The sequence below is a fragment of the Schistocerca serialis genome, chromosome 4 (genome assembly GCF_023864345.2).
Source record: "Schistocerca serialis cubense isolate TAMUIC-IGC-003099 chromosome 4, iqSchSeri2.2, whole genome shotgun sequence".
Classification (NCBI taxonomy): domain Eukaryota; kingdom Metazoa; phylum Arthropoda; class Insecta; order Orthoptera; family Acrididae; genus Schistocerca; species Schistocerca serialis.
This window is the reverse complement of record NC_064641.1, coordinates 365,341,609-365,368,773: the sequence shown is the minus strand read 5'-3', so window position 1 is coordinate 365,368,773 and position 27,165 is coordinate 365,341,609. Positions and strand designations below refer to the sequence as shown.

Below are 27,165 nucleotides of genomic sequence, written 5' to 3'. Positions count from 1 at the left end.
TAGCCACGGCTGTTTCGAATGCTGTGCACGTACTTTTTGGTTATTATCCGTTGTCAGTATAGCTGGATTAAGTTCTGAATGGCGTCATTTGAGCCCTTCTGTGAATTAGGACGTTCTGTTACCATGCTGTGTCTTGTTAGGCGTTCCATCCGAATTCTTGTCCCCGACCCAGGATTGGCTGCAGCATCATTTTCAGGCCAATTGTGTTCAAATCATTGCTCAAGACTCGGAAGATCATCCTCAGATACTTTGTATGTTGTCTGAGGTGCCATTTCATGTACATCCTTAGTTACATGTACTCGGCTGTCATCTCTAATTCTATCCTTATACTTGTGTCCCTTGGGGTCTGGATGTTGTGTACATTGCATCTTCAGAAGATAGAGTGCTGGGTTGCAAGGCCACCTGCTCTACCGCACTGATGAAGGCCGCAACAGGAATATTTCTGGGGGTAATTGCAAAATTGAGACCCTTGCTCAATACTTTCAAGGTGGTCGCGTCCAGTTCTTTCTCACTCAGGTTGACGACAGTGCGAGCGTCCTCGTTCAGCTGTGCTTTTTGTTAAGACGTTCAAACTTGACTATTTGTCAACACGCCGATTTCTTTCTTGTGCACTCAGCTAGGGTCCAGAAGGTGCCATCAACTCGGTCCCAGTCTTGTCTGGTTAGAGAATTTGCTATAAAAATGTGTAGAGCCAGCAACTCTCTGGACATCACATCAATTCGGTGGCACATGTTACGTACTCTCTCCCTGACCAATGCTAAGCTCGCTCAATGTTCAATTCTGTTGGCTGCTCTCGAATTTATGTGATGTTTGATTCTGCAAATACTGGAACCACGTCATCTTCTCGGCATCACAGCAGGAAACAGAGAGAACTGAGCAGTCTGCTCTTCCGTTGTCGAAGCTTGTCTAGCTTTCTAATATTTAAATACGTTTGCTCACCATAGGGACTTCTAATGTAATTCTTCAAGCTTTCCCAGCAAGGCGTTGTCATGTTGATCAATCAGGTTTCTGCCAGTTATTCACGTCTTTTCTGCACAATATTTCAACTGCGTGACTCGCAGTCTTCTTTAGGTGCTGTCTGATACTGATTGCAGTGTGGAACGAGTCCGGTATTTATTCCTACGTTGTGCTAGGCGTTCCCTCTGCCGTCTACACTGTGTCTGGTGCTCTGTTCATGGTGTGCATTGACCAATAGCAACAGCTGTAGCACCTCATCTGTGATTTTGTTCGAATTTTGTAAGGAAAAAAAAAAAAAAAAATGTTAAACTTCTGAAACTTGTACTTTTCTGAGGAAATATAGGCACCTCATTATTTCTCCCAAAAAAAGGTTTTATATCTTAAACATAGTATTTTACTTACTCATCTTGTTTAATAGACACCATTATTAATATCCCAAGTAAAAAATACTTAATACACGATTATAGTATCAAAAATCAGTCATCAGGGTTTTGGGTATCTCATAGCCACCTCATAGCTTGTGTAACAATTTCTCACCTCATTCATGCCAGGTTAATGTATAAAAAGATCACAGTCTGAAAAAAAGCAGCTGGATCAGCTGGGACTCACACTTGATGAGGCATACAAAAGATTCTGAAGTCTTCGAACCTGTGCCAAATGCGAGACAAAGAAGTTGCATAGGAGACGTGGAAGCAGTTGGCATTTGATGCCATTAGTTTCATACTGTCTCGAAACATACCTGAAGTGGGAACTGATAGTGTAAACAGTTGTCTGCTGGTAACAAAAATAAAATAAAAATAATAATAATTGTATTGTTATTTCAAACATCCCTTAATGAAATCTTCTGGTCCTTCTATCAAAGCATTGCATACTTCTGGTACCATGAAGCTTATTGATGAATAGTGAACTTAAAAATTGTTGAACATGTTACTCAGAAATTAAATATATTTTCATTTGATATCAATAAGAGCTGCAGAATTACTCATGGATTCCATTTCTGTATTCTTTTAGTTGAGACAAATCTCCATTGCATCTTATTAAATTGATCAATTACTAAAACCAAGGAATTAGAGATGGGCTAAGTAATACTTTTTACAGAACCATTCCTTGAAGACAATTCTTCTTGTTGAACTAGTTTGAAGAAACAGTTCAAGTGAACTGTATAGGTCTTTTTTTCACCTTAAAGTACCAATAAATAAGTACAAAGAAGGGCAGCTCGTTTTGTATTATCACGAAATAGGGGAGTTAAGGTCACAGACATCCTACTTGAATTGGAGTGGCAGTCATTAAAACAAAGGCGTTTTTCATTGCGATGGGATCTTCTCATGAAATTTCAATCGCCAGTTTTCTCCTCCGATTGTGAAAACATTCTGTTGGCACCCACCTACATAGGGAGAAATGATCATCATGATAAAATAAGAGAAATCAGGGCTCGTGCAGAAAAATGTAAGTGCACGTTTTTCTCACGTGCTGTTCGAGAGTGGAACGGTAGAGAGGCAGCTTGAACCCTCCGCCAGGCACTTTATTGTGAGTAGCAGAGTAGCCACGTAGATGTAGATGTAGATAAGACCACTTAGAAAAAAACCTGATGCTAATCAATTAGAAAGCAAAATTTTACTGCCTACAAAAATTTAATGGCCTTTTTTCCAACTGCAAACGATGGAAAATCCAAGATAGAATGTTACAGTATCATGGAAAGAGTAGTTGCGGCTCACCATATAGCAGAGATACTGAGTCACAGATAGACACAACGAAAAGACTGCCAGAAGGTGAACTTTTGGGCAAAAAGGCCTTCGTCGGAAACAGATCTCTCTCACACACACACACACACACACACACACACACACACACGGTCACAGTGTCAGTTTGGTCTCAGCAGCCCCAGAGACTGTAGTCATGTGTGTGTGAGTTGCATGTGTGTGTGCGTTTTGTCTATTTCTGACAAAAGCCTTATTGGCCGAAAGCTCACTTTCTGACCGTCTTTTTGTTCTCTGGACTGTAGGAATCACTATAGATCAAATTATTCCAATTGTTACCAAGATCTTTTATCTGCTTCCAGCCTTTTTTGATATCTGATAGTCTGGAAAAAGGAATTACTTATTCTTATTTCACAAAATTTTTTTCTTATGATGTGAAAGAAATATTTAAAAACAAAGATGATGTAACTTACCAAACGAAAGCGTTGGCATGTTGATAGACAGACAAACAAACACAAACACACACACAAAATTCAAGTTTTCGCAACCAACGGTTGCTTTGGCCTTTACAAATGTCTGCTTGTGTCTGTATATGTGCGGATGGATACGTGTGTGTGTGTGTGTGTGTGTGTGTGTGTGCGCGCGTGTGTATACCTGTCCTTTTTTCCCCCTAAGGTAAGTCTTGCCGCTCCCGGGATTGCAATGACTCCTTACCTTCTCCCTTAAAACCCACATCCTTACGTCTTTCCCTCTCCTTCCCTCTTTCCTGATGAAGCAACTGTTGGTTGCGAAAGCTTGAATTTTGTGTGTGTGTGTGTGTGTGTGTGTGTGTGTGTGTGTGTGTGTGTTTGTGTGTCTATCAGTCTATCAACATGCCAACACTTTTGTTTGGTAAGTTACATCATTTTTCCCACATGGAATGTTTCCCTCTATTATATTCATATCATTAGAAAGAAATATTTAGATATACAATAAATGAATTTTGTGTGAATAAAAAAAAATAAAAAAAAAATCTATCCTCGAAGTGCAAACAAATACTTATTCAAAATAATGTTACATTTACATTACTTTTTCTTAGTGAAATATTTACAAGCCATTATATCATACAAAAATTGTTTTAGACATATTGTTTGTTAGCAACCTATTTCTTTTCTCAGTCATTACTTGACCAGCTTTTGAAAAACGTGTCTGCAAGAACTGAACTAGCTGGCATGGACAATTTTTGCAAGTGAGGATACATTACTTTTCTCGTTCCCACCAAAGTAACAGGTCAGACAGCCTGTGTAAAATTAGTTCAGCTAAGTATTTATCTGTTTTTACAATACTAATGACTTTTTGGTTTTGTTGTGGCATTAAAACCACTGCTTCTCAATCGAATTTCACCCAAATCTTTGATGAAGTTTAGTGCACTGAGGGCTTAGGAAACTTGAGTGTGATGTATAGTGCTGAGGTCTGAAGCATGGTTCACCAGCCAATACGGAAGATGAATCAGAGTAGGTTGTTGAGTCAGATGTTTCTTAAGTGTCTCCCTAAATTTCCAAATGAACCTCCAACTGCATGAAGATGCGTTTTGTGGTATTACTTTCTTTTTAATTGAAATGGTACAAACTATTGCTAGTTCGTCTTGAAGGCATTGTATGTAGCTTTGACTGCAAAACAGCACTGCAGAATTAAAAATTATGCATTTCTATATAACAAAAGTGAAAAGTACGATGTACTGCAACTGATGTATAGAAAATGGCATGGAATTGAAAAAAACCCTTACTTGCAATACTGGTACAGTCTGAAAATGTAAATAGCAAGGCATGGCTTTGTGATTCGGGCTCAAGGAATGGAAGGAACTGTAAAGCACACTTGATCACTTGCCTGATTGTGTGTTAACTGTTTCTGTATACTCAGTTCCTATGTATTGCATACTTAAGGCTACCATACGTCCAGGTTTCCTCTGATTTGTCCTAGTTTAGAGGGTGTCCAGGTAAGTCCTGGGTGTTTTTATACTATTGTCCGGGGTAAACCTGCATGTTTTCTTGTGCCTGAGTGCATTTTTTTTTTTTCAAATATAGAGTCTTTGTTCATGTGATTTTAATTATTTTTTTTGTCTGTCATAATATTTAATGTCTGAAACTCCTGTGCTGTTGGTTAATGAATAAGAGACAAAATAATGTATTAATTGGCTCTGCAATGATGTCAAAAATGTATTTTCATTACAAAATGTATGTTTTTTGGATGGTAATTATCATAAAAACATTTAAAATGTAAATTCTTGTTATACTATGGCCAAAATAATGCAGATGAAGATTTAAACATAAGAAGGAATTGTAAATAAAACAAAATTCAAACAAAATCAGGAATAGAAATGAATTTGTTAACTTGGATGAAAATATAAGATAATAAAATGGAAGAAATCAAATTGATGTTAATGTATAAAAATAATTATAATCACACCCACAAAGACTCCAATGAAAAAAGAATGGGTAGGTGGAAAAAATGAGAGCAAATGAAGCAGTCAGTACCAAGATTTAAATGACGCTGCAAAGTACTGCAATGACAAAATTAATTGAAACCAGTTAACTGAAAGGAAATAATGACCAAAGTTACTTCACTAAAGATTTAAAAATAAAAAAAATTCTAGACACCTCTGCAAAGAGTAATTGTCTAAAGGAAGACATAGGGTGATTATCATTTCAAATGCAGTAAATTATTTTTCAAAGTGGAAAACAATAATACAATATGTTCCCGTAGGTTCTTTTTCTAGGACCTATTCTGTTGTTTGTTTTATTTGTATGATGTACTGAGGGCCACTCCAAGCCTTGTTTTTGTCTAATGTGATGTTCCGTTGTATCAAAAGAAAATACTTTTGAGAAAACTATGAATATTACAAAGAGATAAAATGGCTGGCCAGTTTGTACCTTCTGGAAGTGAAACTCCAGTGCTGCTGTTAGTCATATTTAAAAGTGAAAAACTATTTTTGGCTTTCAAAACTATTAGTTCCATCCACAGGGAGGAAAGAGAAGGGGGATTGGTTGGGGAAGATGAGAAAACCCAGGTGTTGCGAGGCCGAAGGATGTGGTGTTCAGAAAGCTGCTTTCTATTGTTATGTTCACCAATGCTAACCATCCCCTCTATATTATATTAGTGACCACTGATTCACTGTCATGCACAATGTTCCTCCACTGTTAATAGTAAATGATGTGGTGTTTTGATAGTATTTTGATTAAAAGAATATCTGATTAATAACATGTTCCAGCATGTGAAGTGTACTTATGGAACCATTGCATTATGATCATATTTGTGGGGATGATTCTGCTCTTTTGTTACTTTGTATGAAAGTTTCAAAGACTGAAATTTCAGTCATGCTCTTAACTGCTTTCATGAACATTGAGGACTAATTGTATCATTGTGGTGATGTACCTGTTCATATTATGAGATACTTGAGGATGGTTTCTTGACAGCAGTATGCCAGTGATGATCTTCTCTAAATGTAATTGGTCATTTATTGGATGTTTCGGAATTTTACTTCACATTGAGTGTTTGGAAGCACCTTATGCATTGAGAGCTCGACTTGAAAATCAGGGCACCAATTAGCAGTATATTTTTTACAGTCCTGTATGTATCCGTAAGAATGTTTAACTGTCTGTATGTGATCTTCTGAAACTCACCTACTATATCTAAATGATGCTAATTTCAAACTTTTTGAAACATTGTATTTTCAAAAATTGGTTGTTTTTTTTTTTTGAAACATGAGAAATCTTCATATATGTGTGAAATACAGAAGTACAGTAACAGTATATGTGGCACATAACATAATTAGCTGTCTACACCATTAAATGTAAAATGTTTTGATGTTCATATAGGTTTGAAATGGCCAGAAATAAAGATCCGTATGGCGTCTGTATGGTATACACACTCACCTCAAATTGTGGCAGAATTGCAGTGTTGTGTTGCAGAGTTTCAGCAGTATCTCACAAATTTGGCTCGATCTATAAAATCAGCTGCTACAGAAATGGCAATAGGGCTGGTTCAAGCTCGGTAAGTAAACGTGCTTGCAGCAGTAAACAGTCAGAACATTTATTGATGATGTATATTGTAAGATACTTCTCAGTCAGGCTGTCCAAGAGATAAACTAGACTGTATAAGAGATGAACTAGACTGTATGTAGTAATTTCCCTTTATCTTCAACATTTGTTATTACACCATTACGGGTAATGGAAATTAAAATCAGTCCACTCGATGATTGTCACAGTGGCACTATTGCCATGAGCATAATAGATCTTTAGAACAGAAAAAACAGTCTTGGTTGCACAAAATAAGTTCATTTAATCTTTACAGGCATCATGTTCCGCCCGTTGTAGGCATCATCAGACCATTTGGAGAAATTACAAACTGTATTGCTATTAAAGGCAACAATAAAGGAATGACTTAAAAATAAAAAGATGAAGACATAACCCCAATTGGACTGTGGACACAGGGCCACATTTGTGTTTCTGGGGTGGTGACATATATTAATTTCAACTCATAAAATATTGCACCATAACTGTCTTACTGATAAACATTCTTGCTAATCATAACAAGATGTTGAACGTAATTAATAGTCCCGTAGAACTGGTAGGAACAACCAGGTGTCCACTGTTGATGCTTCATTACATCAGCTAGAAACAACATGAAAAAAGGTAATGGCAGTAAGAAAAAGGAAGCTACTAAATTGTGCAAAGGGTACCTAACTTAGGCAAATAGGCATAGTCAGTGTACAGAAGAAACTCAAGAGTGCAAAATAAACCCCTATAATGACTCAGCTAATCCGCCTTTGGCAAATGACTGGGCATTAATAAGAATGAAGAAACAGCAAAAATTTTTAATAAAAATGTGAAGCAACAAAGTGAGAAGCAATGCTAAATTGGAAAACTAACTGTAATGATGATAACTTACCCATGAAGAAACCATCCCATGAACGCAAATATTGTCTGTTTACAATACAGTGAGCATGCGCTGTCATGCTGACAACTAGACTGCCAAACAAGTGTCAAGGCCCAGTGGAGACATAGTGAGGAAAGGCTCACAGGATGGTGCATTGAAACATAATTGATGGCTCAGGCTTAAATAAAAATGATCAAAAAGTAATATAAGTGGCAAACATCAGTTAAAGATACAAATCATTTTATCAAAAACTGTTGGCTCTTTTCAAAACACTTGTTCATTTATTAGATTTGTAATGGGAAACAGTTAATTACCTGCCTACAAGGCACTTGTCTGCCCAACCCAAAAATTGTTCTCTACTCTCCCCAGATATAAAAAACCTGTACGGAAGTGTAAATTCTTGATTGCAAAAAGAGTCCTTAATAGAGAAAGTTTACGAGATCACTGGCCTTCTGGAAATATTAATTTCCCATAATCACTTTTCTTTTAACAGTTTCTTTTACAAACAAGGAGACAGCATCACAATTGGCAGTTGCCTCTCTGATTTCCTGGCTGATCCATTTGTCAATCTTTTTGGACCTGAATATATTAAATGAAAATGCTCTATTGGTGAAAAACTGATCTTGTACAAGAGATATGTAGATGATGTTTTGATGATTGCACTTGCAAAGAGACTGGGTCATTGATTGAAGAGTTCAGTCAGTGTTACCCTAAGTTAATCTTCATTTATGCAATAATGGACCAAGATGGGATCTTAAATTATCTTGACCACTCACAGCAGTTGAATGACAGTAAAATCACCTTCAATATTTTTGAAAGCCTTCTACTAGTTTTTCAACAGTGCACTCCTCCTCCAATCATACAAGGAGCTATAAACACAGCTATTTTAGAGCTGCGGTAACATGAATGTGTGAACTCCCTCTCTCTGACGGCAATATCAACAAAGAGTTAGACAATCTGTCCTTTGTAGCACATAAAAATGGTTAAAGCCTTTCACTGATGAACTGTTTATATGACGAGTGGAAAAGCGATGTAGTCTCCACTATTATTCACTTACATCCACAGTGTGCGAAAGTACACTTGTGGCTATTCCATTTCATGGGTCATTTTCATACAACTTGGTTAAACTATTTTGGTATACTAATGTTAAAGATTTTTTTGAAGGGCTCTCCCATGCAATAAATGCTGCTTCATATCTACTGACAGAAAAGGTCAAGTGAAAAAATTTCCTTCTTTGCCCAACACCTCAGATCTTGTGGTCATCGACCCCCATATTTAGAAAACATTAAAACCCTTCTTGTGGCCAACAAAGGTAAGAAACTGAGTTTATTGGAAGAGTTCAAAATTTCTAAGCATATCTTTTTAAAACTTTTGAATTTTAAAAGAACAAGACTTTTCTAAACATCAAACATTTTTTGATATTAAGATGCATATCTTTAAATGATAGTTGCCACTTATATTACTTATTGATTATTTTTATTTAAGCACTAGCCAACAATTAATTATGTTTCAATGCACCATCCTGTGAACCTTTCCTCACTATGTCTCCACTGGGCCTTGACACTTGCTCTGGCAGTCTAGTTGCCAGCAAGACAGCAGGTGCTCACAGCATTGTGAACAGACCATACTTGTGTTTGTGGGGTGGTTTCTTTGTGTGTAAGTTATCATCGTTTCAGTTAATTTTCCGGTTTAGCATTGCTTAATATTTTTACTAAAAATTTTAGCTATAAATTTTAGCTATTTCTCTATTATTAGAATGCCCAATCATTTGCCAAAGGTGTATTAATCTAGCCTTTATAAGAGTTTATTTTGCACTTGTGAGTTTTTTCTTCTCACTGAATATACCTGTTTGCCTGTGTTACGTACCTCTTGCATACTTTAGTAGTTTTATCTTTCCTACTGTTATTACTTTCTTTCATTTTGCTTCGAGGTGATGTAATGAAGCATTGACAGTGGCTATCTGGCTGTTACCTCCCAGGCCTATGGGACTCTTAATTCTGTTCAATACTAGCAAGAATGCTTGTCGATAAGCTCAGATATGGTGCAACACTTTGAGTTGAAATTTGTATCTCTCACCACCCCCTGAAACACATTTGTGGCCCTGAGTTCCTCTTGTTATTTTTAATTTATTCATTTATTGTGTTCTTCAATGTCAATTTATACTTATACAAGTTTGTAGTTTTGCCAGATGGTCTGATGATGCCTAGAACAGGCTAAATACATCACATATGAAGATCAAATAAACCTATCTTGTGCACGCAAGATCATTTTCTTTCTGTTCTAAAGGTAATGGAAATGATGACCGATCAACATCTAAAACTTTAGAAATAGGTGTCACTTGATTAAAATGAATAAAATTCTGTGTAATGCAGTAGCTCCTCCTCCTCCTCCTCCTCCTCCTCCTTATCATCATCATCATCATCATCATCATCATCATAATCATCATCTTTCTTTATGTCCTTCTCCCATCTCTTTCTGTTTTCCACTTACCCTTCACTGTCTTCCATGTGTACTACTGAAGTACATAATTTCATCCATGCACAGTTGATCTTTTCTGAAGATGAGATAGTTTTATTCTTTGTGATGGGATTGGCTGTGAGGTTTTATTTATGGCAAAATTAGTGTATGGTAGACCATATAGAAATTTCATTTGATAAATTTAACAATATTTGTTTTTAGGATATTGTAACTGTATTTCTGATTGTATTGTTTGTGAAATTAATGAGCATGTGGTCAGACTTTCTAAAATAGACAAGGTTTATTTGCTTATTCAGGTTAAATCTTCATATTTAACTTTTGTTAACAGGACAGAGCTACTAGCTCAGACTTTTTATACAAACAACAAGTTGTCCACGTCACTTACTGCCATTGGTTCCGAGACACCTTCTCCAAAACGAAGAGGTCAGAGCAGTGTCTCACAATCTGCAGCTGATCTGATGGATAGTGTAACAAGTACACAGACACCATACAGTCCCAGTGAGGATGGAATTCTAGATCAAGTCATCAATATAAAGTAAGTAATATCTTTCTTAATGGAAAAAGAGTTTAATTTTACAAACACGAATTGAAGCTTTGATACTACCTGGAGTAGGAATTATTGCCATGACTGACTGAAAGCTGGAGAGAGACCACAGAACATTTTAATTTCTACTACCAATACTTTTCCTAATAAATTCAAAAAACTTTTTCAGCATGACCAGGAAGAAGGCAGGATTCACACTCCTAGTAGTGGAAGTTCCAAAACCTAACAGAATATTTTTTTGCATGTAAAATCTCATCAGTTTTTCTCTAACTTTTGGAATCACCTTTTGATGTAGGTATACTTTTCTTCATAAGTAAGACAGATTCTTTGATGAATTTTACTGAACATACTAAACATACTTGCTGGTGTTGGGAATTCTTTGAGTTTATTTAATTGTTGAAAAAGTGAATGAGTACTTACATTTTAAACTTCATGTGTAGAAAAACTCAAAATTCTTATTTAATTATCTCAATTTCCATCACTTTTTAATAGATGTGGAAAATTATAGTGTTTTGCATTAAGGAGGTTGTTTTTTATAAGCACGCAAAGTTTGAAAGTAATAGGACTTTTGCTTTGGGTATTAATGTACCTACATACACAAATTTGTGTTTTGCAGAAAATGCCTGTTAAGTTTCAGGTTGTTTTTGGCATTCTTTTAGAATTTTCCAGCCTATAAGCAGGTTCTTTTTCACTTTCTGTATCAGTTTTCTTTTTTTTCACATTTGTATGATACATTCATCTTGATTTTGTCACTTCCAAAACTTATTTTTCTGCTTTCACTACATGTTCTCTATCTATTGCATACAAAGCTTTTGTACAGTTCACTCCATGCGTGGTTCCTATTTTCTCTGAAACATATTTCCTGCTTTGCGCACCATCATTAAAACATGAAACTGCATCATAAGCAGCAATACCAAGTGTGTTTCTTCCCCCAAAAATTGTTTTTGGAAATCTTTCCATCACACTGATTAAAATTCCCTTTTGGGTGTTGGGTACCACCATGTAGACATGTCTTCAGTAATTTCTCATTCAAAAAGTCCATAAACATTACAGCAACTGGTGGAGAATTCCTGTGATAATATTCTTCACCACCAGCAATTGACTTTAAGTAGCCACACCATGGTTCACTTCCCTTTGGGCACAAATTGTGAGTAGGATTATTGTTTGTGGACCTTTTGTGGAACTATAAAGCCAAAATGGTTGCTTCATGTTTTCAAATCCCCTGTATTTCATCTTATTGCCAATCTACAGTATATCTGTAGCTTGTCAATTTTTTGCATCAGTCAGTCACCCTCTCCGTTTGATTTCCTTCCCATCACGACAAATCTTGTCTCAGCTTTCTAAGTCTAGTGCTATGTATTTTCTGTACATGCCCCACATATTCTTAATTTCTGCACAATAGTGTCAGTTCCATATGGAGCACATTTTTGAACCTCAAGTTAAGCTTTACTGTCACCATTAACAATATACTTCACATATCACAGACTGTGGGATGCCAACAGATCTGGTAAACAAGCTGACAGCTCCCTGTATTACCATACCTCTACTTGAGCCCTTATAGTTCATATTACATTCATGATCTGGAATCCCTTTCACACAACTGTGATAAGATTTGCTAAAAACTTCAACATTTAATACTTAGCCAGTGTCAACAGATGTTGCTGTAACAATGCCATTCAACAAAGTGTGCCCTCAGCAACAATATCCCTCAAATTTTCCTGGCTGAGGTGGAAGATTCATCACAGCTCAAAACGTTCTTGCTGCTTCTCTCCCCTACCAATACAGCGCTTACCATACTCTACCCTCACATCCACATCATAGCCTTTGTTTATGATTGTAGATGGCATGCAAGATGCACCAAGTTTGCATTTGCTGCAGAGTACAGATACGTTTGTTACAAGGCCATTCCTTGCATTTTCATCTTCCACCATAGAAACACACTGCATGCCAAAGCAATGCTTGCTCATAACATTGTCAAATATTAACTGTGATAGTGTATTAATATCAACAACACTACTGCATGAACCCTCAGATTCACAGCCTCCATTTTCATTAGTGCCAAGAACAAATTTCTTTCTTGAAGCCCTTGGTGTTGATACATTTACTGGCACTGAGAGGTTGCAGTCTTCTGCCACTGGTGTACTATTTGTTGTAGCACACTTTAATGTGTATGTGTTGCCCTGGTGACATTGTTTATGTTTGAAGCGATGAATTCTAGGCATCTTGTGTGATAATATGCCACAAACAAGCACAAAACAACACACCGAAATGAAAAGTGACTTGAAATTCACAAAACCACACAACAAGACTTTAAAAACAAGTAATAAACAAAATCAGGCAACAAAACAATGCACATTGATAGTAGCAGAAAAAGTGTTGATACTGATAGTCCTTCGTTTCAGATATGACAATCCCTGGTGAAAGTATAAAGGTTGATTTAAGAATGTTGTGCGAAGAGATGTGGTGCTGCACTTCCTTACACTTAAGATCAAATAAGATGTCTTATATGTCCTCAGAGATGTATGTTTTATAAAGGAAACTCTCCAGGAAGATGTACACTACAAAGTGAGCATATTTTTTAAGAATAGAAATTTTTTGTTGTGTCCTGCCCCTTTTATGAAACAGGAGCTGAAAATGCATGTGGTCACCAAACAATTCTTCTCATCAATGAAAAGGCATATTGTGTTCAGACATTGATGCAGAGAGCATACCGTATGAGAGCAGAATACTCAGCAGTTGTAGTTCTATTAATTAGAATGTTATGGAAATGTGACATCACTGATCTGAAATAGAGAGAAAGCAACATTCATATTGAGGGTGGTCTGAAAAGTTCTTGGTCTCATAATCTGCCTCTGATGACCTCATTGTTGATGGGATGTTACACCCTAATATTCTTTACTTTTTCTTGGCCTGATAGTGAAAATGAGAATTTATGATTTAAAAAATTTTTTTCACCATAATCTCTTTTTAACATCAACATACACCATCCAGCAGTGTGACATTATTCTATCTCTGTTGTGTTCTGTAAGTGCTGCAAAATACCCACGTATAGCTGCTATTGTTTTTTGGTTGCACAAAAACTACTGACCAGCAAAGAAGATTGATTTTTGAGAAGAGATGGAAGTCTGAGGAAACCAAATCTGGGGAATAGGGCAGATGTACCAAAAGTTTGTATGTCAGATCCCTCAAATTTCCGCTTGCCAAGACACTTCTGTGGGCATGTGCATTGTTTTGCTAGAATAATATTGTCATGTTCTGCAAATCAGGTCTCTTTCCTCAAATTTTTGCGTTCAGATGTATTATTGTTGTGGCCTTTAGTCCAGAGACTGGTTTTGAAACTGTTCTCCATGCTAATTTCTTGTGCAAGCCTCCTCTTCATCTCCACATTACCATGACGTACATTCATTTGAAAGTGCTCACTGTATTCAAGCATTGGCTTCCCTTTACAATTTTTAACCCCCACAGTTAATTCCATCACCAGGTTGACAGTTCCTTGATGCTTCAGGATGTGTCCCATCAACAAGCCCTTACATTAATCTAGTTGTGAGATAAATTTTATTTTTCCTCAATTCGATTCAGTACCTCCTCATTTGTTGTTAGAATTACCCACCTAACTTGTAGCATTCTTTGGTAGTATAAGAGTTTAAAAGCTTTTATTCTCTTCTTCAGTGAATTGCTTGTAATCCACATTCCAATTCCATACAAAGCTTCACAACAGACAAATATGTTCAGGAAAAAAATTCTTTACACTTAAATTTATATGTGATATTAACAAATTCCTCTTTTTCAGAAATGCTTTTATAATTGCCAGTCCGCATTTTACATTCACTCTATTTTAGCCAACATCATTCATTTTGTAGCTAAAAAAGGAAACCTCACCTGCTATTGTTAATGTGTCATTACCTAGTCTAGTTCCTTGAGCAATACCTGATTTAATTCGACAGTGTTCCATTACTCTACTGTTGATATTAAGCTTATAATTTCTTTTAAAGATACTATCCTTTCTGTTCAATTGCTGACAGAATTACAATGCCATTGGCAAACCATAAAGTTATTGTTTCTTCTCCTTGAACTTTAGTTCCTTTTCTAAATTTCTCATTGGTTTCCTTCACAGCTTGCTCATTGCACAGACTGGATAACACTGGGGATAGGTTACAACTGTCTCTCACTACCTTTGCCACTGTGTATTTCCTTTTTCTGCCTTTCAGTTCTTATAATTCTGGGCCTCCAGAATACATCTGACTCTTTGGTGGTAGGGGGAAAAATCTCCTTCCGTTGCTCCCAAAGTACCTACATCGGGAGCAAGCACCCCCCCACCAACCACAGGGGACATTGGTCCCCTCCTCCCAGTTGGAGAAGTAACAGCCTCCTCCGGCTCCACTGGTGTGGAAGGGGTCCCTTGGGACCCTCTTTCCCAAGGTCTCCACTAATGCCACAGTGGACACTCGCCAGTGGCTAAAGGAGCCAAAAGCTGCTGGATGAAGAGCTTCACGGTCGTCATCCGTGCCTGAAGCTACTTCAGAGAAGTCCTACCAGCAAGCCCCTAAAGAGAAGTGAGAGGGCAAGCAAACAAAGAAGTCTGCTAAGAAAAAGGACCCTCTGGTGGCCCCAACACCACCACTCCCTGCAAATGAGATGGAAATCTCAACATCCCCCGAGGACCTGGATCTCACTGATGCCTCATCCACAATAGGAATAGATACAAATACTCAATCCGCGGCAGCAGATGACCCTGAGGCGTAACCTGTCTCCTTTTATGCTTCATGCCTTTCCAGCCTCATGATAACATCACCCTTCAGTGGAATTGCTGCGGTTTTTTCCACCACCTGGCTGAGCTACGGCAACTGTTAAGCTTTACACCTGCTTTCTGCATTGCCTTCCAGGATACCTGGTTCCTGGCAATGTAGACCCCTGCCCTTCACAGCTAAAGGGGATATTACAAGAACCGTAGCAACTATAATAGACACAAACTCCACCTGACGCTCTATGTCCTGAACTCAGTATGCAGTGACCCTGTGCCCCGTCAAACCCCTCTTGAAGCTGTGGCTTTCAGGATAAGGACAATACAGGAAATAACTGTCTGCAACATATACATCCTCCAGATGGTGAAGTACCCCTGAACACATTGGCTGCACTGATTCATCAACTCCCTAAACCTTTCCTACTTTTGGGAGATTTGAATGCCCATAACCCCTTGTGGTGTGACACTGTGCTTACTGGCCAGTTGAATCTTTCCTGTCTCTACTTGACCTCTGCCTCTTAAATACTGGGCCCCCCACACATTTCAGTGTTGCTTGTGGCACTTACTCGGCCATTGATTTATTCCTCTGCAGCCCATGACTTGTCCCATCTGTCCACTGGAGAGCCCACTTGACTTGTGTGGTACTGATCACTTTCCCATCATCCTGTCACTCCCCCAGCGCCATTCCGCCAGACGTCTACCATGATGGGCTTTAAACAAGGCAGACTGGGAAGCTTTCACCCCTGCTGTCACCGTTGAATCTCCCCCACATGGTGCCATCAATGTGGTAGTTGAGGAGGTCACTAGAATAATCGCTTCTGCAGTGGAAAACACGATCCCTAGTTCTTTAGAGTGCCCCTGAGAAAGTCAGTACCTTGGTGGTCGTCGGAAATTGCTGAGGCCATTAAAGAGTGTCGGCGAGCTCTGCAGCGACATAAGTGGCTCCCTTTCCTAGACCACCTAATAGCTTTTAAACAGCTCCGTGCCCGCGTTCGCCAGCTTATAAAAAGACAGAAACCGGCATGTTGGGAGAGGTACGTCTCGACCATTGGATGACATACATCACCTTTCCAAGTCTGGACGAAGATCAGATGTGTTTGTGAGTACCAGACCCCAACAGGTGTTACTGGCATTAACGTCAATGGTGTGTTATCTACTGATGCAAACGCAATTGCTGAGCACTATGCTCGAGCCTCCGCGTCAGAGAATTATCCCCCAGCATTTCGCACCCTCAAACAGCGGGTGCAAAGGAAAGCCCCCTCATTCACTGAACGTCATAGTGAACCCTATAGTGCTCCATTTACAGAGTGGGAGCTCCTCAGTGTCCTTGCACATTGCCCCGACACAGCTCCTGGGCCAGATCCTATCCACAGTCAGATGATCAAATATCTCTCGTCCGACTAAAAGCGACATCTCCTCATCATCTTCAACCGGATCAGGTGCGATGGCATCTTTCCATCACAATGGCGGGAGATCACCATCATTCCAGTGCTCAAACCCGGTGAAAACCTGCTTGGTGTGGATAGATATTGGCCCATGAGCCTCACCAACGTTCTTTGTAAGTTGTTAGAATGTCCGGTTAGCCGGCGTTTGTGTTGGGTCCAGGAGTCACGAGACATACTGGCTCCATGCTAGGGCAGTTTCTGCCAGGGTCACTCTACCATTGATAAACTAGTTTCCCTCGAGTCCGCCTTCTGAACAGCGTTTACCCGATGCCAACACCTGGTTGCCGCCATTTTTGATTTACGAAAAGCTTACGACACGACCTGCAGACATCATATCCTTGCCACATTATGTGAATGGGGTCTCCGGGTCCCGTTCCTGATTTCTATCCAAAATTTCATATTGCTCCGTTCTTTCCATGTCCGAGTTTGTGCCTCCTATAGTTCCTCTCATATCCAGGAGAATGGGGGCCTGCAGGGCTCTATATTGAGTGTATCTCTATTTTTAGTGGCCATTAATGGTCTAGCAGCAGCTATCGACAAGGTGCAGTCATAAGCTCTAGCCCACGGCTTCCAATTTTCAGCTGTGAAGTTGTGTGTCATGCACTTCTGTTGGCATCACACCGTTCATCCAGAACCAAAACTTTACCTTAATGATCCACTCACTGTAGTGGAGGCATATCAATTCTTAGGACTGGTTTTTAACACCTGATTGGCGTGGCTTCCTCATTTTCGTCAGCTGAAGCGGAAGTGCTGGCAGCACCTCAGTGCTCTCTGCTGCCTGAGCAACATCAACTGGGTTACAGATCACTCTACGCTGCTGCAGCTCTTCAGAGCCCTTCTTCAATCCCGCCTTGACTATGGGAGTTTGGTTTGTGGTTCGGTGGTGCCCTCAGCATTGCGTTTACTCGACCCAGTGCACCACAGTGGTGTTCGACTGGCAACAGGAGCTTTTAGGAAGAGTCTGGTGACCAGCATTGTAGTGGACACCGGAGACCCTCCATTGAAGGTTAGACGTGCACAACTTCTCGCCTGTTATGTTGCACACATTCATAGTTCTGAGCATCCGTATTACCATCTCCTTTTCCCATCCATGGCGGCTCATCTCGCGCATCGGAGGCCCAGGTCAGGGCTTAAGATTGCTGTTTGTGTCTGATCTCTTCTGTCTGAAGTGGAGTCCTTGCCTTTACCACCTATACTCGAGGTCCATTCACTTACAGCTCCAAGGTGTACACCTAGGCCAAAGTTTTACCTGGACCTTTCATATGGTCCTAAGGACTCAGTTATTCCCGCAGCTCTCTGCTGTCTCTTCTTCTCGATTCTTGACATGTACTGGGACCATGAAGTGATTTACACTGATGGCTCGATGGCTGATGGTCACGTTGGCTTTTGCGTATATTCATGGAGGACATATTGAACAGCACTTGTTGCTAGATGGCTGCAGTGTTTTCACTGCAGAGCTGGCTGCCATTTCTCATGCTCTTCAGCGCATCTGCTCATGCTCTGCGAGTCATTTCTTCTGTTACTGACTCCTTGAGCAGCCTACAAGCTATCGACCAGTGCTACCCCCACCATCCTTTGGTAGCAACCATCCAGGAGTCCATCTGTGCCGCAAGGTTCTTCAGCTTTGGTAGATGGAATGGCATAATCTTGGTACGCACAACAAACTGCGTGCCCTTAAGGAGACTTCGAGCACCCTACCTTCAGTGTCGGGCAACAGTGCCTCAACAACAGATTTAGTTTTACATTTTATTTGCCAGTTTTTTTTTTTCTCCATATTGTATAAGGGTGGGCATTTAGCCTTCTCTCTGAGGTGGCCACCCTCCCTCAATTTTAACTCTGTCTCACTTTCTTTGCATTTGTCTGTCTTGATGATCGTCTTTTCCCTACGTGTGTTCATCTCACCTTGTCTTTTTGGGGTGGACATTTTAATGTGTTGCAAAGTGGCTGGCTCATCCTCTTTTATAATTGTGATCAGCCAGCCCTTACTCTACTTTTCCTTGTGGTGTATGTTTTCCTCGCTTTTTATTTGTTCCATTCATTTTCTTTTTAGTTGTGGTGTTGGGTGTTTTTTATACCTTGAGCCTTGCTTGCATCAGGAAAAAGGAACTAATGACCCTGTACTTTGGTCCCTTTATACCCCAAACAAACCAACCAGCCATCTGGAATCTGCTAAACATTTGAGCTTTCAGCCAAGAGGCCTTCGTTAAAGTAGAGAACACACACAAGCCAAGAGGCCTTCGTTAAAGTAGAAAACAAACACACACATACACACACACACACACACACACACACACACACACACACACACAGTGTCATTGTGTCTGGCCACTTACACTGGACTCAAATGCTTAGCAGTCTTTTTATTGTGCCTGTCTGCACATGAACTTCCCCTCAATATGGTGAGTAGCAACCTATACTTTTCATAATGTTGTTGTTCCATCCTCAATTTCCCATTATTTGATTTCAACATTGTTAACTACTTTCTCTAAATTCACTAATTCTCTAAATGTAGGTTTGCCTTTCTTTAACCTAACTTCTAAGATAAGTAATAGGCACTGTATTACAGCTTTTCTAGTCATCTGAGTAGAAAGGAAAAAAAAGGGTGAATATTTTGCAACCATGACTTATGAATATTAAATTGATATTTCAATAGTATTGACATCTGTTAGCACCTCCATTCTGTGGAACTGGAATTATTACAGTCTTTCTGAAATATAAGGGTATTTTGCCTGTCTCATACATCTTGCTTATCAGGTGGAAAAATTTTCTCATTGCTAGCTTGAGAGCGAATGTCATCTACTCCAGGTGCCCTTTTTTTCCTCACCTATGTCTCAGTGATTTGTCAAGTTCATGTAGCCGTATCATACTGTCCACCTCATCTTCACCAACTTCTTCTTGTCTTTCTGTAATATTGTCCTGAAGTTTGTTTCCCTTACATGGACTCTCTGAATATTCCTTCCACGTTTTCTGTCCCGTCTTTGGTGCTATTTGAGCTCTTGATACTCATACAGCTGCTTCTCTTTCCTGCAAAGGATTCTTTAAATTTCCTATAGATGGTGTCTATCTTCCCACTAGTCATGCATGTGTTTACAGCCTTGTATTTGTCGCATAGCTGTTCCAGCTTGACCAGTTTGCATATTCTCATTTTGTAGACATCTGTGTTCCTTTTTACCTACTTCATTTGCTGCATTTTTATAATTTCTTCTTTTGTCACTTAGAGTCAATATATCCTGAACTATCCAGTGATTTCATCTAGTCTTTGTCTTTCTACATCTTTGATCCTGTGCTACCTTCTCTATTTTACCTGTAAAGCTAGCTATTAGTCTTCTACTGTATTTCTCTCCCTCGTTTAAGTCCAGTGTAACGTAACGCCCCCACCAAAACCCCCAACAACCTCTGGTTCCTTCAGTTTATCCCGGTCTCATCTCCTTGCTTCACACCATTTTGCAATTTCTTTTGAGTTTTAATCTACAGTTGATAACTGATACATTATGGACAGAGTCCATATCTGCCCCCTGGAGGTGTCTTAACAGTTTAAAATCTAGTTTTAAAATATCTTACTTTCATATAATTAATCTGAAACTGTGTAGCATCACAAGATCTCTTTCAGGCGTACAACATCCTTCTTTAGTTATTCAACTAAGTTTTACAAATGTCTGCTTGTGTCTGTGTATGTGCAGATGGATGTGTGTGTGTGTGTGTGCGCGAGTGTATACCTGTCCTTTTTTCCCCCTAAGGTAAGTCTTTCCGCTCCCGGGATTGGAATGACTCCTTACCCTCTCCCTTAAAACCCATATCCTTTTGTCTTTCCCTCTCCTTCCCTCTTTCCTGATGAGGCAACAGTTTGTTGCGAAAGCTTGAATTTTGTGTGTATGTTTGTGTTCGTTTGTGTGTCTATTGACCTGCCAGCACTTTCGTTCGGTAAGTCACATCATCTGTGTTTTTAGATAAACAATTATTAAATTATACTGGGTGCAAAATTCTACAATGTGGCTTCCTCATTCATTCCTTTTCCCCAGACCATGTTCTCTTGCTGTTTTTCCTTCTGTTCCTTTTCCCACTACCAAATTCCAGTCACCTGTCTTAGTGATGCTTTTGTCACATTTAACTATGTAGATAATTTCCTTTCTGTTGTCATACTTTCTTTACGCGTCACCTGTGGAGTCGGTTTGCATGTAAAGTTGTGCAACTATGATGGGTGTTGGATTCACGTCTGTCTTGATTCAACAATGCTTTCACTATGCTGTTCATAGTAGCTTACCCACATTCTTGTTTTCTTAGTGATTATTAGACCTACTCCTGCACTACCCTTTGTTTTACTTTGTATTTATAAACATATATTCAACTGACCCCAAGTCCTGATGTGCCATCACGCTTCACTAATTCCCACTGTATCGGAGCCATGTTTACGAGAGGGCACCCCCCCCCCCCTCCCCAAAACTGGAATAACACTGCAATGGGCGCAGCTTGTTTAGTATGCATTTCTGCCGCTAGGTGTATAAAGAACAACTCATTGCCAGTTGAGTGCCATCTATGTTGTCGACCTGGCTTGTTCTGTTCATCTGCAGTGATTGTTTGTGCTAGGCTGTTTTGTTTTGTTTTCTTTGATGTCAACTTTAAGTGAACAACATGCAGCTGTGAAATTTTATTTTGTTCTCAGTAAAAATGCCGCTCTAACTGTTTCAATGCTGAAACCAGCTTACCAAGATGATGCTATGAGAAAAACTCAAGTGTATGAGTGGTTTGCTTGATTTAAAAATGGCGGCATGCTGGTTGGTGACAAACCTCTTTCTGGACATCCATTAGCTGTCCGCTTGGCCAAAAAATTGAAAAAAAAAAATTGAGAGCTGATGCTCACAGTCTGTTGCCAGACAGTTGATCAACTGTCAGAAGTTAGTGAGTTATCTTGGAGCATGGTGTTCCTCAAAAAAGACCCAATGTATGACAGACAGGAGACTTGTTCTTCCACCACTACAACACACCTGCACACACAGCCAGCTCTGTAAAACAGTTTTTGGCAAAAAATGGCATGCTTCTGCTGTCCCATGCACCTTCCTCACCTGACCTGGCTCTGTGCGACTTTTTCTTGTTTCTGACATGAAAAAGAGCATGAAACAGGGTTGCCACAAGTTCTGGAAATCGGAGAATATCAGGGAATTTTAAACATGTCAGGGAAATCAGAAAAAAAAAACCACTGGAAAAATCTCGTTTTTGTCTCAGTAGATGAATTGGTTTCTTTGCTGAGATGTCGTGCGTCATCACTGGCTGGGCGTAGCTGAGTACATGTACCACTTTGCTACTCTCTAATTCTTACTGCTTCTCCCCTTCCTACCCCTCTCCTCAGCTTGCAGTCAGTGCTGCCATCACTTCTTGCCACTAGCCTAGCAGCCACTGATGAGAGGCGGGGAGGCGGGAGGAGTGGTTTGTTTGGATCTGTTTCCCAGAGATTGTTGACGCAGTGGTCAGAGATGGCGGTCATCTGTGCACGAGTTGTGTTGAGTGACTGTGTGAATGTGTACATGCTCTTGTATTCTGACAAAGGCCATGGCCAAAAATTTAGTTGTGAGAGTGTTACTGTCTTTTCTACGTGCCTGTCTGTGGCTCAGCGATCATCTTTACGGTGAGTTGCTACCTATCCTCATTAGTATTGGTTCTCAGAGTATTTGTGCTAGTTCTCTGTTGCATGGCTTGATCAACATGATCTCATTTCATCAACATGCTGTCTGTGACAAGTGAATAGCTGGCCACACGAGTGGATTCCCGCGATGGGCCAAAACCGCAGGCCATTTCTGCAGGCGTCTCCAGTGGATCGCGCCTGCCGATCTGAAGACCATCATTTCCCACTAATGTGCAAGCCTTGTCCATTGGATCTAGTCTCTCCAATTTGCCTGCAGTGCAGGTCTGTTTGTGTGTGGCATAATGCGGCGGATTTTTGTGGTTTTGCAGTGCTCCTCGGCAGGCCAGAGGCCACAGGTGATGGATTTCAGGAATTGTGACTGTTTTACCACAAGTAAATTGTGCAATGCAGCATTTTAGAGACATTTTATTTATTATAGTAAATTTTGGCACTTTGAAAATAATTTGTATATTAGAAAGTATGGACAATAAGAAGAAGAAAACTGTGGCAGTTGCTGGCAGTTTGTATGCTGTGTGCTCATTATAACACTTGAAAGAATAAATCACACAATACTTGTAAAATATTAGACATAACACAGTGACTAATAACTGACAACAAGAACATAGTAGAACCAACATTTTATTGGTGGTCACTTATAGTGTTGGTTTACACAACTCTTCCTGTCTTGTACACTTCTTTCAAGAGGCCTACTTTTTTTTGAGTTTGTTTCTGAGACCAGTGAAGGTATTTTAAATCTGTCTTTCAGCTCCAAGGAAGTGCATATTTTTGTCACAAATGTGTTTCATTTTGTTGAAATAATATAACAACAGTGGTCTTAATGAAATACACATACCATTTGGCTTACTTTCTCCATCTAAAAACAGTTCATTACAAAATATGTTGACGTTAGTACTTAAGATTTTTGCTCACAAGGGAGAGAGATCTACCACGGAGCCCCAGCCTTTGCAGCATCTTTTCTCTTCTGTGCTGCATGTCTATCTTCTTGCTATTCTTTTTCCCCTTCCTTGGGGAACATGTCTGGGGTGTTTTTGGGAATGTTCTGCTCTAGCCATAGCTGACATAAGAATAGTCTCACCACTGTTTTTTGTTCTTTTTTCCTTTCTTCATTTCTTCATTCACCTTCTCCTATCCTTTCTCCCCTTCGGTGTTAGAGGCTCCTCTTTTTTTCTTCTTTCTCTCTATGCACTCCTGAAGGCTGGCCCATGCATCTGATGTGCAACAGGTCACTGGGTAATGCATAATTCTCAGCCCTGGGTCTACAGGTAGGGTTTGCACATACAGGCCAGGTCCAGGGAGGGATGATTGCCTGAGCTGCTACCTTCCCTAAGTACCAATTGGTCCCTCTGTCAGGTGTTTTGGAGGTGTGACCTGAGGCATGAACAATCACCTAAAGCAGGTGTGCCCTCTTGTGAAGGGGACACCCAGTCGGAAGGAGCATGCCCACATAGATGCTGACAATCATGGGGGGCATGGGGGGGGGGGGGGGGGGGGGGGAGAGATCTTCTTGCAATGAGCCAATCATCTTCACAGTCAGCGTTTACAAAATGAGGCTAACGACTCAAAAATGCTCCCAGCTGAACCACGGTTCCTCATGGTTTCACATACTGAAGGCGGTCAGTCCTTAGCAGTGGTAAATCTGTTTATTATTCAGAAAGGTGTTGATGCAATCGCTGACCTGTGAAATCCTGCTCTCATTTACGCAAAGGAACTACTTCTGATTCTCAAATGCAACAACTACTTGTCGCTTTGCTTCTCCATGGCTTTCCTGTTCGTGTCAAGGCCCATAGATCTCTGAATTCTTCCTGTTATGTTTTTTCAACAAGGCTGCTCGACAGTCTGACCAAGGCTGAAATCCAAACGTACCTCTCTAACAGGGTGTCATTGCCATCTGTTGGGTGACGATAAAGGTAGATGCCTCGTTAGTGCCCACACACATTGTTTTTCTAAGCTTTAATAGAGTGGTACTTCCGTCCAAGATCAAAGCAGGCTTTGCAGTTCTCACAGTCTGACTGTACATTCCAAACCCGATGCGCTGTAACCAGTGTCATCGTATCAACCACACCTGAATGTCGTTTTGACACTCTGCCAATTGTTTAACCTGTGGTAGGGATGCTGATAAGGGTGATTGTCCACCTTCTTCTCTCTGCTGTATCAACTGCAGTGGTGACCATGCCACCTCCTCTCGAGATGGTCCCATGTATCTCAATGAGCGGTTTGTCCAGGAGATCCAGGTAAAGGTAAAAGTTCCTTACTTGGTCGCTCGCAAGTTATTGGCTTGTCGCAAACCCTGCGTTCTACTGTCTGGCACTTACAGTACTGTTCTTGCTACATCTCGTTCCATGAAGGACATGGCCATGCAGATATGCAACCTTAAATTCAGCTCTGAGGTTGTGAAATCGTCCAGTGTCATGGTAGCATTGCAGTCCTCTCATCCAGCTGTGCAACAAGCCATCAAACTCTTGTCTCATGGGGCGAAGTCACCAGCTACACAACCGGCAGGCTGGAAAGGACAGAAGGAATACTCCCGTCTAGACTTCCCATGTCCTTCCAGCCAACCAACACATGAGTCTTCCTCTGCTAACCGGAAAGGCTCCAACAAGGGCGAATGGTCATCTTCGCCAACTCGAAGTTCCTCTTCGATGGTGTTGCCACGTTATTCCTCTGACTGGCCAGCCTCCATGTTGCTGGTGCACATCACCAACTGTTTTTTTGCACTGAACTCCTCAGGTCGACAGCAGAAGAAAGCCGATGCTTCTGTGGACCTCATGGAGCAGGATCCTCCTGCCTCTGTGCCCTGTAGCAGCGAGTCTTCACAAGCTGCCACTCGGCAGCCATCGAGGTGACACCCTCTCATTTTTTTCTCATCATGGCTCTCCTCTAATGGAATGTTCATGGCCTTTGATCCAACAAAGAGGATTTGCAGCTGCTTTTAGAATTGCAGCACCCACTTCTCCGCGGCCTTCAGGAAACAAAATTGCGTCCTTACGACCGCTTCGAGTTTCGCATTTCTTCCTGCTTCGTTTTGACCTTCCGCCTGAGGTTGGCATTCCATCTCATGGGGGAGTCTTCAAGCTGTTGCAGTATGCCTTTTCCTTCCTCACTCAGTCTTTTCCCTTTGTACCATTTACTTCCCTCTCCATCATTCAATGTCAGCAGGGCTGCCTTCCTCCAGCTTATTGGGCAGCTGCCTCACTCATTTCTGCTGCTTGGTGACTTTAATGCACACCATCCCATTTGGGGTTCTCTCAGAACCTGTCCAAGAAGTGTCCTCTTGGCTGATCATCTTAATCAGCTTAACCTTTTCTGCCTTAACAAAGCAGCACCCACGTTCCTTTCGGACTCCTCGCACGTGTATTCCCATTTGGACTTATCCTTCTGGACTTCCCATTGTCCTGACTGGTCCATTATTTCTAACACCTACTCGAGCGGGTGGTCCACTTATTTTTTGGCTACAGTTTGTCGGTGGCCGTTCATGTGGACAGACAGCTTGTTGGTTGTCACTGTCCTCACCCATCCAGCCTCCTCCCTGTTCCCATTCCAGCACTACACAGCCGTCATTTCACCCCCATTCCCAGTCTTTTAATTTCTTTTATTTCTCTCCTTACTGCTACTTACCACCCTCCCCCCTCAGCACCTTCTCTCCTGCCCTCTGTCTAAACCGCGACACTTCACTGTCTGCCACTCCCACCATACTATCCCTCTCCCTCCCCGCCACAGCCTCCTCCTTACCTCCACCCAGTCATCACTCCCATCATGCACTGGTGCTGCTGTTTGCAGTGTGGTTTCAGCTCTCAGAGAATGCAGATGTGTGTGCAAGTTGGGTTTGTGTGTGTGTGTGTGTGTGTGTGTGTGTGTGTGTGTGTACTGCTGACAAAGGCCTTAATGGCTGAAAGCTTTAATTGTGTGAATCTTTTTGTTGTGCCTATCGCGACTCAGCATCTCCGCTATATGGTGAGTAGCAACTTTCCTTCTCTGGTATTGTTACTAATATTATATGTATATATGCCCTCTTTGGGAGATTGGAGATGAGATTGGAACATGATATAGGGTCCCAAGGGGTTGTGGTATTACACGTATTCTCTACACGTGGGGCTTTCTTGGCCACCTGCCCTGTTTCCTTTAGAAATTTTTGAAAGACTGAATTTTCAAGGTGCATGTGAGTTCTGCCTTGTCGGACTTCTTTAGCCAGGAAAACAGTATGCCTCAGGGTTCCGCCCTGAGCGTTGTCCTCTTTGCTATCGCCATTAACCCTATTGTGGCCTGTCTCCCACTGAGCATCTCTGGCTCCCTTTTTGTTGATGATTTTGCCACCCTTGTAGTTCTTCACAGACCTGGCTCAATGAGTGGCGTCTTCAGTGATGTCTTGATCGTCTTTGATTATGGAGCATCAACAGTGCTTTTGTTTTTCAACTGTCTGAACAGTTTGTATGAATTTCTGGCAGCGCAGTTGATTTCTTCCACCATCTTTACATCTTGGGCCTGTTGCTCTTTCATTCATTGAAACTACGAAATTCCGGGGGCTCTTGCTTGATAGAAAACACTCTTGGTCCTGCCACGTCTCACCTGGCAGCCTGCTGCATGTGGCCCTCATCGTCGTACGTGTCTTCAATGGTACTACCTGGGGTCCAAATCGAAATATTCTCCTCTGTTTGTAGCAGTCCCTTGTCCGTTTGATCTAGACTATTGGTGCTTTGTTTTTGAATCTGCACGTCAGTCTTTCTTACACCATCCCAATATTATCCACCATTGTG

General features: G+C 40.7%; 1 protein-coding gene across 1 annotated transcript in view; it reads left to right on the top strand.

Annotated features, from left to right (window-relative positions):
• Window positions 1–27,165, top strand: part of LOC126474166 (intermembrane lipid transfer protein VPS13D) — a 525,388-nt gene that overhangs the window by 154,014 nt on the left and 344,209 nt on the right. Inside the window, exons 19-20 of the mRNA XM_050101624.1 lie at window positions 6,509–6,683; window positions 10,375–10,581. Of these exons, the coding sequence (XP_049957581.1) occupies window positions 6,509–6,683; window positions 10,375–10,581 (382 nt within the window). The remainder of the gene's footprint in view (window positions 1–6,508; window positions 6,684–10,374; window positions 10,582–27,165) is intronic.